The sequence below is a fragment of the Anser brachyrhynchus genome (genome assembly GCF_964034855.1).
Source record: "Anser brachyrhynchus genome assembly, chromosome: 2".
Lineage (NCBI taxonomy): Eukaryota > Metazoa > Chordata > Aves > Anseriformes > Anatidae > Anser > Anser brachyrhynchus.
Genome location: NC_137695.1, coordinates 72,713,062 through 72,727,028, shown reverse-complemented (window position 1 = coordinate 72,727,028; position 13,967 = coordinate 72,713,062). Strand labels below are relative to the sequence as shown.

General features: G+C 37.5%; 1 protein-coding gene across 3 annotated transcripts in view; it reads left to right on the top strand.

Annotated features, from left to right (window-relative positions):
• The window catches only part of MYO10 (myosin X), a 552,927-nt gene that overhangs the window by 482,564 nt on the left and 56,396 nt on the right, over positions 1-13,967 (top strand). For all 3 annotated transcript variants that reach the window (XM_080580154.1, XM_080580153.1, XM_080580152.1), the window contains exons 7-18: positions 420-433; positions 563-647; positions 1,294-1,397; positions 4,173-4,302; positions 5,225-5,343; positions 6,053-6,199; positions 6,375-6,475; positions 6,713-6,779; positions 8,368-8,460; positions 9,190-9,258; positions 9,445-9,527; positions 10,882-10,990. In XM_080580154.1, the coding sequence (XP_080436280.1) occupies positions 420-433; positions 563-647; positions 1,294-1,397; positions 4,173-4,302; positions 5,225-5,343; positions 6,053-6,199; positions 6,375-6,475; positions 6,713-6,779; positions 8,368-8,460; positions 9,190-9,258; positions 9,445-9,527; positions 10,882-10,990 (1,121 nt within the window). The remainder of the gene's footprint in view (positions 1-419; positions 434-562; positions 648-1,293; positions 1,398-4,172; positions 4,303-5,224; positions 5,344-6,052; positions 6,200-6,374; positions 6,476-6,712; positions 6,780-8,367; positions 8,461-9,189; positions 9,259-9,444; positions 9,528-10,881; positions 10,991-13,967) is intronic.

Below are 13,967 nucleotides of genomic sequence, written 5' to 3'. Positions count from 1 at the left end.
ACATCTTGCCTCTCTGTTTGGGGGAAATATACTCGTGGCTTCACCTTCTGAAATCCTGCCTAGTATTTTGAACATAAGTTGCTTTTGCAGTGGAACAAATTTCATCCTTAAGGCTGCTCCCAAGCTTTAGATAAAAGACAAATTAAAGGAAAGTAGATGCTGTTTAAAATGCAGGAAAAGACAAGTCCAGTTTTGGTGGGATGAAAGGAGAAGGTTTGGGAACACATCCGTATTGTAACTGTTGTAATATTATCATTGTTGCTACTTTATTAATCTTATTATGATAAAAAGCACGTAGTAAGAAAAGACCATGATACTCTTCCTACTGTCTCAAATGAAAGAATTAAAATTAAAAATAGCCTGTGTGTTAATTGCTTTTTGTTTTATTCCTTGACTGGAGTTTTTGTTCTTTGCTATAGATTTATTGGAAAAAGTAAGTTGTCATTTGTTCATGCTCAGTTAATTTAGTTTGATTTAATATTTTCTTTGTATCTGAAGATTTAAAAAAAAAGTTCTTCTTGAAAATGGCTGTTTAAATAAAAACTATTTTTTACTTTGACAGAACCGTGTAGTAAGACAAAACCCTGGGGAAAGAAATTATCATATATTCTATGCTCTGCTGGCAGGGGTAGAAGAGAGAGAGAAAGGTGAGTGGCAAAGCTCAAGTCACACAACTGTAGTGGCTTTCTGTTAGCAGTCAGCCACAGTGACAGCAGCAGAGAATATAACTGCAGAAACTCAATAAGCCAAGCAGCAAAATGGATTATTTATTCAGCTGGAATTCACTGGGCATGAATTTGAGCTCTACCTGATAAAGTAACCTGCTTAGTTGAAGAATGTCACCAAGCTGTGGGTCATTTTTCTCTCAGCTTCTTCTGTGGCCCTGGGAAAATTACTCAGGGACATACATGCTTCACCATGTTCAAGTTGCATATTTTTGCTGGTACTAAATAACTCCACAGCAACAAAGAGAAGAATTCTGGTTCCTCTAATCCTCTCTCATAAAGAATAAATCTACTGAACAAAAGAAATGACATTTGTATATGTGCAAATTTGCCTAAAGCTGTCTCAGTGTCTGCCTTTGGGCCTGCTGTCTTTGCATGCTAAAAAATAGAATTATCTCCATTGTACAGCTAAACAAAGCAAAATAAAACACCACGTTTAATTTTAATATAAAATGTTATTCGCTACATTGTGATAATTTCTGAGAAGAAGATGAATTGTGAACTGTGTAGCTCTGACATATTAATCTGTGGATTTTTTTTCATTCCTCCTATTCTCACCCTTCATCAGATGCTTTTTACTTATCTGTACCGGAGAACTACCACTACCTGAATCAGTCTGGATGCATAGCGGATAAGACAATCAGTGACAAGGATTCTTTCAAAGAAGTCATTGTGAGTTGTTTCACTAATTCTTTATGCTTTAAAAACACCAGAGGAGTGGATGCCTGGGGCCTATTGATAGAGCAGGGGACAAAGCCTTCCTGTACTTACCTGTGTTTCTCTCTGACATTCTGGCTCTGTGTGGAGCTCTCCCATAGAGACACTAAGCTGACAGGGACTTAGATTTTCTCATAACACGCCACTGTTATTGCGAGCATGTGTCATGTCACACCTCCAGTGCTTGATTTTTTATTTTTTTATTGTTTCACAATGGGTTATAATTAAGTGAAATGATTAAATTTTGGAATGAAAAGAGTATCAGATGAGAAGATAGTAAAGCATTTACATGCCTTTGCACTTCCCAACATGCCCAGCTGTAGGGATATTTACAGGAGTTTAGGGAACCTACCCATTTTTATTTGTAAGAAAACTATCCATATTCCCCGCTGGAGAAGCATGTTGTGAAGTAAACGTAAACTGTAGTCCCTTTGTCAGCGTAGCCTGTATCTGAAATAAAACAAAGCATCATAAACACAGGTGTGCACAGAAAGCACGTTCTGTTGTCCTGCCTTTAAACCTGACTCATTCCAAACATCCTCCAACAATAGGGTTGCCCTTTGTTCTTCATCATAAAAAAAAAAATCACAAAATAAAGTAGTATATTTGCTTTCCCTCCTTTGCCTTCCCCCAGTATAAATAGAACCACTATATCCGTAGTAAAATGGCCAGTTATGTTTATAAAAAGGCTTATTTTATGTCTCTTATTTATGTAAGATTGTTCGCATAAAAATGTCAGAACATAAAGCAACTGGAAGTAGCCTGCCTCTTGTGGAGAGAAGGATTTGTTTTAGCAGATTGTTTTACATTGCAGGCATGCCTGTTTCCGCTGTCTTTTCATTCTAAAGCTTTATATGGATCATGTAGTGCCTGCTGGACCAAGGCTGCAGTGCAGTGTGTGGGGAGTGAAGCACGTGGGCTTCTATGATTCTTTCAACTGCAGTTGGAAAATCCAGTTGTATGCAGTAAAATACAGAGTAGAGATGAGTAAAATGTAAACAGATTAAAAAACAAGTCCTGATGGAGATTTTCTCTGAACAGCTTTATACCTATGTCAGCAATTAGCTATAGCAATTAAAGTATACTGACTGTTAGGATAATTCCTAATTGCTTACCAACTTGCTTACCAACTAAGGTTATGCACAGTAGATTTTAAAAATCAATAGAAATAAACACTTTTATGCCCTTCACCAAATTATATTTGCTTAGCTATTTTAATCTCTTTGCCAAATTGAAAAATAAATGTGTATTTGATGCAGCAGTTACTATTAATGTAAAACTTCCCAATCTGGTGGGAAGGCTGTTGGAAAAGTTGGTAATTTACCTAAATTATAGTCACATAGCTTAAGTAGATTAGCATGACATTTAATTTGTGCTAATCATCCAGGGGGTAGGCAGAGTATGAAATCAAGTTGGCAGGTGAAGTTTGTGTGCTGTCCAAAATGCGGACACACTGCGTGCGCACGGTGAGGCTGCCCAGCCGCTTACGTGGAGCGGGAGACCGGCAGAAACCCTGTAGTATGCATTCACCAGTCTTTTCCTATTATATTCATCCCCTTTCTGTATGTTGATTGCAGTTTAAGTTCCAGAAATGTTACTTAGGTGAAACTTTTTTTTATGCCCTCCCGCCTACTTTCTTTATTGATGCTTTCCTGGAAGCAAGGTGATTCTCAAATGCCTGCACTTCAGACATTCTTTCCTTTGTATCTGTCTTTGTGTAGGAGACAGTGAGGAGGACTCGCAAAGTGAGCATGGAAATGAATTCATAGTGTTGCTGCCTTTTTTTAGAGCTCTGTTGTGAAAGGTCTTCTAAACAAAATACACCTTCAGCCTCTGCACTTTTATTTGCAGGATGGGTCTGAAGTTTTCCATTTGTAACTTACGATTTATGAAAGTTGGAGTGCGTCGTGTCTACTTGCAGTGACCATAACATGATGCACCTTAACTGCAAGGGAATAAAGCTATGATCTAATCTCAGACAGGAGCATACTAGGCCCAAGTTTTGGTAATTTCCAAAGGTATACACTCACCCCTTCTATGTCAGAGAACAGTGGATATTTCTCTCAATCAATAGTGATTTGCTGTTCTTGTTGTTACATAGTTGAGCCTTGATCATTGCCATATTGTTAATTCATAAATTCAATGCATTTTATATAGGTCTGCTTTTCTTTCTCAGTTTTACTGTAACATTTCAGACCATACTGGTAAGATCTGTATTTGGGCTTCATGGCTGGCCCAGAATATGCTGTAGAAGACCTCCTCCGAGATCTCCATGGCTGAGAAAACAAACAAACAAATCCTACACATTGCAGTGTTGCAGTGTTTCCTTCCACATGCCTTGTTAACTACAAGGCTAATTGGCAAAATTTGGTAAAAACACGGTAGAGGTTATCATTTATTAATGAAAATCACTGAAATTGTCTAATACACAACTCAGTGGGGCATTTCAGTGTTTATATAATTTTAGTAAAGAATTTGAAAGCAAGTAACAGCGTCCTTATAGCATCAAAAAGATTTCTTAAAACCAGACTGATACCTGCATGTTCCAAGTTGTCCTCAGAATGTCTTGAAATGCATTCAATTTGTGTTGAAGCCAAAGGAATTAATTCCTGCTAGTCTTCTGTCAGTACTGACTTGCCTTGCAAGGGCTTGACAACATGGTGGGTTTGTGCTTGTCCCCATTTTTGAGTCAGTGAGTGTTTTATTTAAGAAGCCCACATGTCATTTCAGACTGCAATGGAAGTGATGCAGTTCAGCAAGGAGGAAGTGCAAGAAGTTTTGAGGCTGTTGGCTGGCATTCTGCATCTGGGAAATGTTGAGTTCATCACTGCTGGAGGGGCACAGGTGTCCTTTAAAACAGGTGAGAAGGCTGTGCTTCCCTGTAGCATGTAAATATCTCTTGTAATCTTATATTCATTGCTAATAGATCCAACCATAGCAAAGACAAACACTGAAAAGGTATTTTTGCTTTTTAGCATTTGTAAATGTTGATTAAAGTTTTATTTTTTGCTTTTCAACAGATGAAGCAGATTAATCTTTGTTGCTGGATGCTAGATCTTAATTAGGAAAGACCTTGAGCATGTATTTATTCCATTAATAGTAGTGAAATTCCATTTTATTTTAATTCTTTGTTTGAAATAATCTCAAGTTGATCAAACTTAAGTGAAAAAGTATGTTTCTTAACTGATACCTCCACTGAAGCTATATTTTATTTAGAGCTTTCTATACTGCAATTACAAACATGAAAGCATGTGCTGGTATGTGTAAAGACTAGGCTTGTGAATGTTTTAAATATTTGTTTGTATATGGCAATAAAAAATAGCATTATGTCCTGTTTTATATACTGCATTACAGCAAATTAAAATATGCATGTAAGAAAAAAATCACTGGTTTTCATTATCCTCATTATCCCAAAGGAAGCTTAAACGCATTCATCTGGATGGTGATTTACTTTCTGTATCTGCAAAAATATGCTGGAGTAAGCAGCAGATTTTTCGAATCCTTGATATGTACCATTAAGAGGAAAAAAATATGTGACTTAATTGTGATGAATCTCCACTGCTAAATTCCTTCAATTGTGCATATCTATGATACTGTGCTTTTTTGTTAGCAACAGAAAAAACTCTAGAAATTCTAGCTGTCTTTTGAGCTCTAATTCCCATCATACATACTTAGAAGCTTAGATGATTAGAAGCATCTTAAATGCTGATTGTCATAATAATATCCACAAATGAGTTCCACAACCTTATATATTCAAGGACGTATTTGTCTCCTTTTGCCAGCTCTGGGTAGATCTGCTGAACTACTGGGGTTAGACTCCACACAGCTAACTGAAGCATTGACACAGAGGTCAATGATACTCAGGGGAGAAGAAATCCTAACACCTCTTAGTATACAACAGGTAAAGCCATCCATCTTTTCACGTATTTCCCTGGTCTGGTCAATATATGGCTCAGTCTTCAAGTCCAGTTAAATCTTTGGCTGCTCATGCATCAAAGTTGCTATCAAAAATACTGTGTAGTTTTTTGGGGAAAAATATAATTGGACTTCTAGGAATCTCTGTAGATCCCATTCAGTCATTCTGGCCAGGGCTGGTAGCTTGGCTCGTGTAATTATTAAGTCTGGTTGCTTAACATTTTTTCCAATTTATAATCATGCAGGCTGACAATTTTCCTTGTTTGACATTTGTGTTACGTAGGCACTTTTGAAAACGTTCATTAAAAACAATTAGGTTGTTTACAAGAAGGGGATTAGAAAAAGGTATACATCAAAATATGCTTACTAGTGGAAGGGGGAATATTACATTGTTATCTCCTACTCTTCTATTTTCTTCATCCCCGGTTTAAGTCTGTAATTTTCTAATCTTTGAATGCTTTAGTTTTAAAATCTAATTTTAAAGCCACATAGGTATACTGCTGTTATAACTTACACTGTTAAAGCTTAATTTGGGACTCTTGGTAACTATTCAGACAATTGCTATAAAGGTACATAAGAATACAAAGCTGCTGGCATTATACTGTGCCTTAGGCTGTGTGGAGGATAATGACTGTCAAGGTCTGGTAAGTTCTCAGTTACACTGGTTGGTATGTTGTGTGTTATTTTTGTTGCAGGCAATCGATAGCAGAGATTCTATGGCTATGGCACTTTATTCTCAATGTTTTGCTTGGGTCATTAAGAAAATCAACAGCAGAATCAAAAGCAAAGAGGACTTCAAGTCCATTGGAATTTTGGACATATTTGGATTCGAAAACTTTGAGGTAGATTTCAAAAATTTGTTCAGATGAATTGTCTGATATTGATGCTTCATTGTTCTACATAGCTTTGTCATCTTCACTGGAACTTACTAAATTTGTTATAACTTTAATCAGTTCATTACTTGCAAAGTAAAATGCTTTGAATGGATACATTTTTGAAAATGTCTTCTCTTTTTAGGTAAACCGTTTTGAACAGTTCAATATTAACTATGCAAATGAAAAGCTCCAGGAGTATTTCAATAAGCACATCTTTTCCTTGGAGCAACTGGAATACAGCAGGTAAGGGTTACAGGTGAAATTTGAAAGAATTTTGAAAATATAAATATTCACTCAAAATTTGCATTACCAGCTACTTTAGCTTCCTTTGAAAGTATCTTACTCTGTGACTATGTATTTTTTAAAAGCAAGCTGATTTCACAGTAATTTGCAAGACAAACACATCAGCTCCTCCCATTTGTATATTTAAAATCTTTTCTTTGTAGTTGTCAATAAAAAGTCTCTCCTTATTTTCCTTAGGGAAGGACTAGTTTGGGAGGATATTGACTGGACAGACAACGGAGAGTGCTTGGACCTTATTGAAAAGGTAATAAAGTATTTGGTATCAGTACCGATTTCTAGATCTTTTTCTCAGGTAAAATGTTTTTAAAACGCTGCTGACATAAAAGAGTAGATGATAGCAGCTCTTGCATGTTTAAGTAGTGATCTTTTAATGTGATCATTTTCATGCATGGACATATTCTAGATTATATTGTAAGCTCGGTATACATATCTTTCCTTGTAACTTTTAACAGTGTATGGTTATATACAAAAGGAATATCTGGAAATGATTTAAAAGAGTAGAGAGTCTGTCTTTAGTCATGAAGCTTGCCTTCCTGTTTTTCTTCCTATTAATGACACTAATATTCATTGCTATAGTGAAAATAATAATAATAATAATAAATTTAACACTACAAAGTCCACATTTAAAGTATAAAATGCAAGATAATTTTTACTTTGAAGATTTTGCAAGGCAAAAGAGAAGGCTGACAAGGTGGCAGGAGGGGACAGGACAGGACAAAAAGAATGACCATGTCTTTCTCCCATAATTGCTTTTTCTGGATTATGGGTAAACTTCATTTGTTGCCTGACAGTTTTTGCTTCATCCATAATTTGATGTGTGTTCTGATTTGTACTAAAGAGACATGTAAAAGATCACGAAGTTTCTCCGTAATTATTGACAGGAATATTAGCAGTGAGGGGCAGGTGAGACCCAAGTTCACTGCTTAGAAATGGCTGGATGCTCTCTGGCTGGATGAAAAAGCCTAAGTTACAAACAGTTTCATGTGTTCACTTCTGCCAGCAGTACAAGAGGGCTGAATAAATTTATCTTTGCATGGCTTTTTGAGTTTAGGTAATCACAGAAACTCCATGGTGGTAGGCAGAGGATGCAAGTGTCAGGATGTGACTGCCATCAGGACAGTGGAGTTTGGCAGAGACTCCTCTAGGCTAAGAGGAAGTGAATTATTAAAATGTGCACCTGGAGAACTGTGTTTTTCTGAGAGGCTGTATCAACCTGAAGTTTGCTGGACACATTAATTAACTGCAGGGTAACTTACTTTGTTTACCACCTATTCTAGTACAAGAAGTAGGGAACATCAAAGGAAATTATGAAGAGGCATATGCAAAACAAAGGGAGGTTCTGTTTTATGCCATGCATAGTTAAATGGTACATCTCTCGTTGTGCCCCTGGGCACTGTGTATGCTAGAAGTCCTCGTTGGTTCATCAAGTAAGTAAATAAATTCACGGAAGAAAAGTTGTTGAAAGGTTCAGACTTGGGGAGCTCCTGAGTTGCTGATCATTGGAGACTTTTAAGGCAGGCTGGAGTTGTATTCTGAGGCAAAATCACTGTATGCACCTAAGAACTCCTTACATGAAGAAGATTGTGGCTTCTTTCAGTAGCTTTTATTTCTTTGTTTTGCCTGCATATTGTATGCTGTATGTTTCAAAAGGAGTATATCCTGGAAAACAGGATTGCAGTCTTCTAGGAGAGTGGGTTTTTAGTCACGTACTTATGGCTTTGCATTTCTCTGCAAACAATACCTTCAAGAACGTTGTGATTTTTCCAAACTAGGGACAAGATTGGTGTCCATCTGTGCACTAACTCATCTTCTGCCTGTTTTCACTGTTATAGAAACTTGGCCTTCTGGCGCTCATCAATGAAGAGAGCCATTTTCCTCAAGCTACTGACTCCACCTTACTGGAGAAGCTGAACACCCAGCACGCTGTATGTGATGTCTTGCTGATGTATTCTGGGCAAATTATGGAGGGTCTTTTTTCTTATGTAGGAATTCATGGTTCAAATACACGACATATAGTTGCAGAGGATGTTGTGGATATGATCCAACTTGCTTTCAGAACTTAGAGTCAGTTACCACGGAAAACACATCCTTGTTATTGTCTAGGTCGAGTTACATATTGGTGAACAGGTCAAATTCAGCTCTTAGAGCTTTGACAACCCACAGTAACTCAGATTACTTAGATTTTCAATTTCCCTTGATTTAATGAAGTATTCACCTTGATGTCATTTTCCAAAGTGTTGCTGTTCCCTCTGTACAGAATAGCAGCATTACCTTTATTTGTAATCCTAGAAATATTTTCAAGAATTTTGGTGATACAAGCATATGTCTACCGATCTTCGTAACTGCCAATTTAAGCCAGAGCCATCCTTTCCGAGATGCCTTTAATAGAAGGGTTTGCCAGATGGTTTCAGCTTTAGTATAATGTCTTTGTAGATACTATCAATCTGTTATTATTGCATTTGAAGCAGTCCAGACTAACAAATCCTATTACCGTTATAAGTTGGTTGGTTGCTTTTGGAGTACTAATCTTCTGGGGAGTTTGCAGGAAGACAATGGTTTGTTTAAGTCTGGGTTGAGAGGATAATGTGACCCTTTGTATTATTCTACTCCATGGCCCCTCAGATATTTTTCTCTTTTCTTTTTCCTTCAATTAGAACAATCCTTTTTATGTAAAACCACGAGTTGCTGTTCACAATTTTGGAGTGAAGCACTATGCTGGCGAGGTAATTTTCTTTTCTTTTCTTTGCTGAAATTATTCCAAACAGAATTTTCATTAGCTTAATTTTACCCTGAGGCTGCTCAAAAGTAACTAAAGCACTCTGGTCCCTCAGTGCTTTTTACAATTCCACCATTGTGAGAGGTGTTCAACTGCTGGGCTTGTTGTTTGAATCAGCTCTGTTTCCTGCTAGGTCCAGTATGATGTACAGGGGATCTTGGAGAAGAACAGAGATACTTTCAGAGATGATCTCCTGAACTTGCTACGTGAAAGCAGGTACATTTCCATGATTTTTGTTTAGGACGTCATGGTAAGAGGTGTCATACCACCTAATTCTGCCAGGGTTTGAGTATGTTAAATGTTGCATAGCATCAGACCTTGACAGAGTTGAAATGAGCAGAGAAGAAATATCAGAGGTGCCTGTAAGCAGATCCGAATGTAATCAGTTCTCACCGAGTCAGATTTCCCCCTCTCATTGCCATTCACTCCAGGAGGTTGCTAGACAGCTCACTTGCTACCTTGTGAGTAAGGAAACTGAAGGCTGGTGATGGTTTCCCACTATTACAGGGTGCCACGCAGGCAGCATGCATGCATGGTGTTTCATTTCACATACAGCTCTATTTGCTTGTATTTCTGGCATTCCCTAATTTGGTTGAAAGCTTAGTGTTCAGGACCTACCACAGTGCAAATTAATAGTAAAGGCTTAAAGGGAAGAGTTTCTATAGTCTGCTCTTGGATGTCTTGCATGTCTCTGTACTTGCATGCCTCCTGTCATTCTGTTGTGTAAGGTCTCACAATCCTTACAGTACCTTGTAAGCTGGAGCAGGACCACATGCCTTTCTGTAAGCATATGACTGAGACTCAGGATGCACGGGGGCTAACAGGGGAGGAGGATGCTGAGCCCAGGTTGTCTCTGTTCTTGGCTGCTGCCCTAGCCCATCCAGTCATCCTGCCTTGCTGTGGGAGTTGTTTGCTTGTAAATCCCTTAAGCTGTTCTGTGCAGGTGAAACTATTAATAAGTATTTCTCTCTGTATGTTGCTTGTTCTATTTTCATGATATATCTGACATGGCATCTGTTAATTGACGTATGTAGGTTTAAGTAGTAAGTTAAAGCTGCAGGACCTAGTTTTGGAGTAACTCCATTTAACTCCTGTGGTAACTCCATTTAAGTTAACAGATCAATAGAAGTGATAGGAGAAGGATACCAAAGTGATAGTGTGAAAAACAGCATATACAGCAAGCATCTGAAAGTAAGGCTCACATGGGTAGCTGTTTTGTGTTGTGGTACAAAACAAAACAGAAATTTCATTTGTTCAGGTACAGTTCCCATTATAGTCACCTGGAGTTTTGGTTGAGTGAGTGGAGTAAAATGGAGTAAAGATTCTTCACACTTCATTTCCATGATGGCATGTTAGGAAGGGAGAGGAAAAAACCTCTTTGTTTTTGTTTTTGCTCCCCTGAGTAAATTCTGCAAAGACAAAGTCCATAGTTTAAGTTATGGAGAAAATTCTTAAGTGTTTTTTTTGCATGGAGGATTCGCTTTCTGAGGGACAGAGTTTACTCTACATTCTGTAGTGGTACAGTGTGCTCTGTATACTTTAAAGATTTTCTTTCTCCTTTCTGTTTCAGTCTTGATTTCATCTATGATCTATTTGAACATGTTTCAAGTCGCAACAATCAAGACACTCTTAAATGTGGAAGCAAGCACCGAAAACCCACTGTCAGTCTACAGTTCAAGGTCAGTTATTGTGTCATCTCTGCTCTGTAGCTAATCAGTGAAAGATAAACCCTGTTCAGTAAAGAAAATCGTGGATCAAAACAGGTGGAAAATTAAGCATCAAAACAATACTGTCTCTTCTATGAAACTGCACTTACTAATCAACTGATTGGGAATACTAGTTAGTTTCAAGCAGAAGCCAAAGTTCACATCACACCATCCACACAAAACTGTTGCTTTTCACTTGTTTACTTGTCCTTATTTTAAAGCTCCACTATGAAGTTGGTCTCTGGTTTCGTTTTTTCTTTCTAATTCAAAGCCAACCACACAAATGCACAAAGCCGTACAGCAGTGCCTGTATGCTATGAAAAATAAGTACTGAGTAAATATCTCACTAAGATGTTGCATTGCTTTGTAACTTAACTTCGAAAGCATTTATATTAAACAGCTTTTTATGGGGCTTTATAGGCCTGCCATCAAAAGTGGCACCAAATTGAAATCTAGCATAAAGTCGATCTGCAAATTATTTAAAAGAGAAAGATTGGCACAAAACCCTTTCTAAATTGCAGGAGTACAAGTCTGGATTAGTTGTCTTTCATTTTGCTTAAATTAATATACATTTGTACTCTTCATTCACTTTTTTTTTTTAAAGGGAGCAGGCTTAACCCCCTTGAGGGCAGATTTTATCCTAATAGACTATTGCTGACTGTTGGACAAAACAGGAAGGAATGTATGCTGGGGCACACACAGTGTATTTTATTGAAAAACACTGATGTTATATTCCGTGGACAGCCTGCTCTGTGCTATCATTGCTTGTTTCACAAAATACTTGTGGTGGGGTGAAATTATTTGCTAGCTCTTGGGGATAAGGCAAGGTACTGTTTCCACCTAATTGTATCTGTGTAAAGTAGATCTTAAGATGTTAACATACAGAAATTTAGTATATTTTTTCATCCACTTTGCAAGGTAGAACATAATGTAGAGTTCCTTCTCTTCTTCATCAGGGCCCATAGGCAGCATAAAACATGATAAAATATGAAAGCAAAACGTGGTTGCCTCTTAGCTAAAGCTGCAGTAACTGACCATTAACTAGTCAGAGTGCTTTACAAGAGGTTGACTTTCAAGTCATGCTATCCCCAATGAATTTGTTTGGGTATTTTTCCATGTTTTAAAGCTGTCCAAAGTTCTTAGGATAGGCTGGTTAACTTTTATTCATTTAATTCAGAGTGCTGACTATTGTGGGCCAGGGGGTGCATGTCAAATAGCTGAGGTTGGATATTATCTGTGTGAGTTTATTGCTTAAAGCAAGGATAACTTCATTTTGGCTCATCATCTGACATTGACTTAAAAGTGTGCAGAGCTTTGTAAAATCTGGATGCCTGTACCAAAGATGAGTGTGAAAACAGATCAAATCGTCTTTGTTTAGACTGACCAACTTTCCAGTCTGTGCTGGTGTTGTAGCTGGTGTTGCTAGAAGTCTGAGAATTGGCTTAGAGGTCCATAGATACGTAATGCTCACACAGGTTTATGCAAATGAAGCCATTACTTCTAAAGCGTAAATATTTGTCTTTACACAAAAATATTTGTCTTGGTATTTTCTTGCTGTTTAATATTTGCTGCCTCTGACTCCTAGTCTGGAAGCTAGCAAAGGCAAATAACCCACAGAACTATCATTTACGTTCCCAGTCACTTCACCATTTGCTCCCTTTGCTCTGTAGCAACTCCTGTGCACGTCCACAGCTCTGCCTGTTGCCTTTATCGCTTCCTGTTTAATCACCAAGAAAGCCCTTCGTTTGCAGATTAAAGCAAGAATTTGTTGCAACAGACTGCCCTTGGCAGTTTCACTCAAAAACATATGGTAGGGCACGCAGTGTTGCTCCTTTAGAAAGTGAATTTTCTCTCTACTTGGCAGCTTGCTCTGTATCCTCTTTGCTGCCTGGCACACAGTGCCACCTTTGAGGAGTGAAACGTTATCGTTGCTAGTTTTCAGTGCTGTTCAGAGTGTGGGCTATGTTCCTGTTCAGTCGTTTGTATCTCTGCAAAGTAAATGTAAGATTTCAGTTCAAAACAGAGTATCATACTTAATGATACGGAATGGGGCAAGTTGGAATGATGGCTCGGGAGGGAAAGGGGTGGATGTATAATTAAAATAATAATCATAAAAAGACTGAGGGTTTTTTGTGATTTTTATCTCCAGTTAGAGGTTTAGATAACTGATAGTCTAATGTGTATTGGGTCATACAGAGTTCCAAATCTCAGAGGGAGAGAAAAAAAAAATATTTTTTTCTCTATTTTTCTTTTAATGTACCTTATAGCATATCTTTTTATTGTTAAATACAATAAATAACTGGTGGCAGTTAGCTATCAAATGAAATAACTGTGCAACTGTCTGCTTAAGTGTTGTCTTTCAGTAAGATATATTTTCTTTACCACTATGTAGTTTACTCAGTTTTCGTCAGCTAGGGGGATTTGTTTGAAAACCTGTTACTGACAAAACAATAGCTACTATATTCTAAAGTACTTCTTTTTTTTCAGAACTGTTTTACGTTTTTTCTGCCTTCATGTTAATTTATATTTACTACTACAGTGTTCTTTTATAGCAAGAAAAGGAGACACCATGTAGGAGAGGGGAACTCTGCACAAAATGCTGTTGATTGCTGGGAAATTGGGAAGTGAATGGGTATGGTGTGATTCAAATAAAAAGAGGAAATCTAGTTTTTGCAGTTATTTTAGTTTCACCTTAGACCCCCATTTTGCTTTGTGGCTTGCTTGAGTATAACAGTTTGCAAATATGGATCCTAAGTCTTAAACACTCATTCAAAGATACTTGAAACAGCAATTTTCCTATTTGTTGTTTCCATATGAACAGTTTCCTTCATTATCAATGTGTACATCTTGTTCGCTGTAGAACAATGATGAAAGTTTTGATCAGAGGGGCTGGTGGAAGAAACAAGCATGCGTTTATTCTGTATGCTCACAGTATGACTTTACATAATGT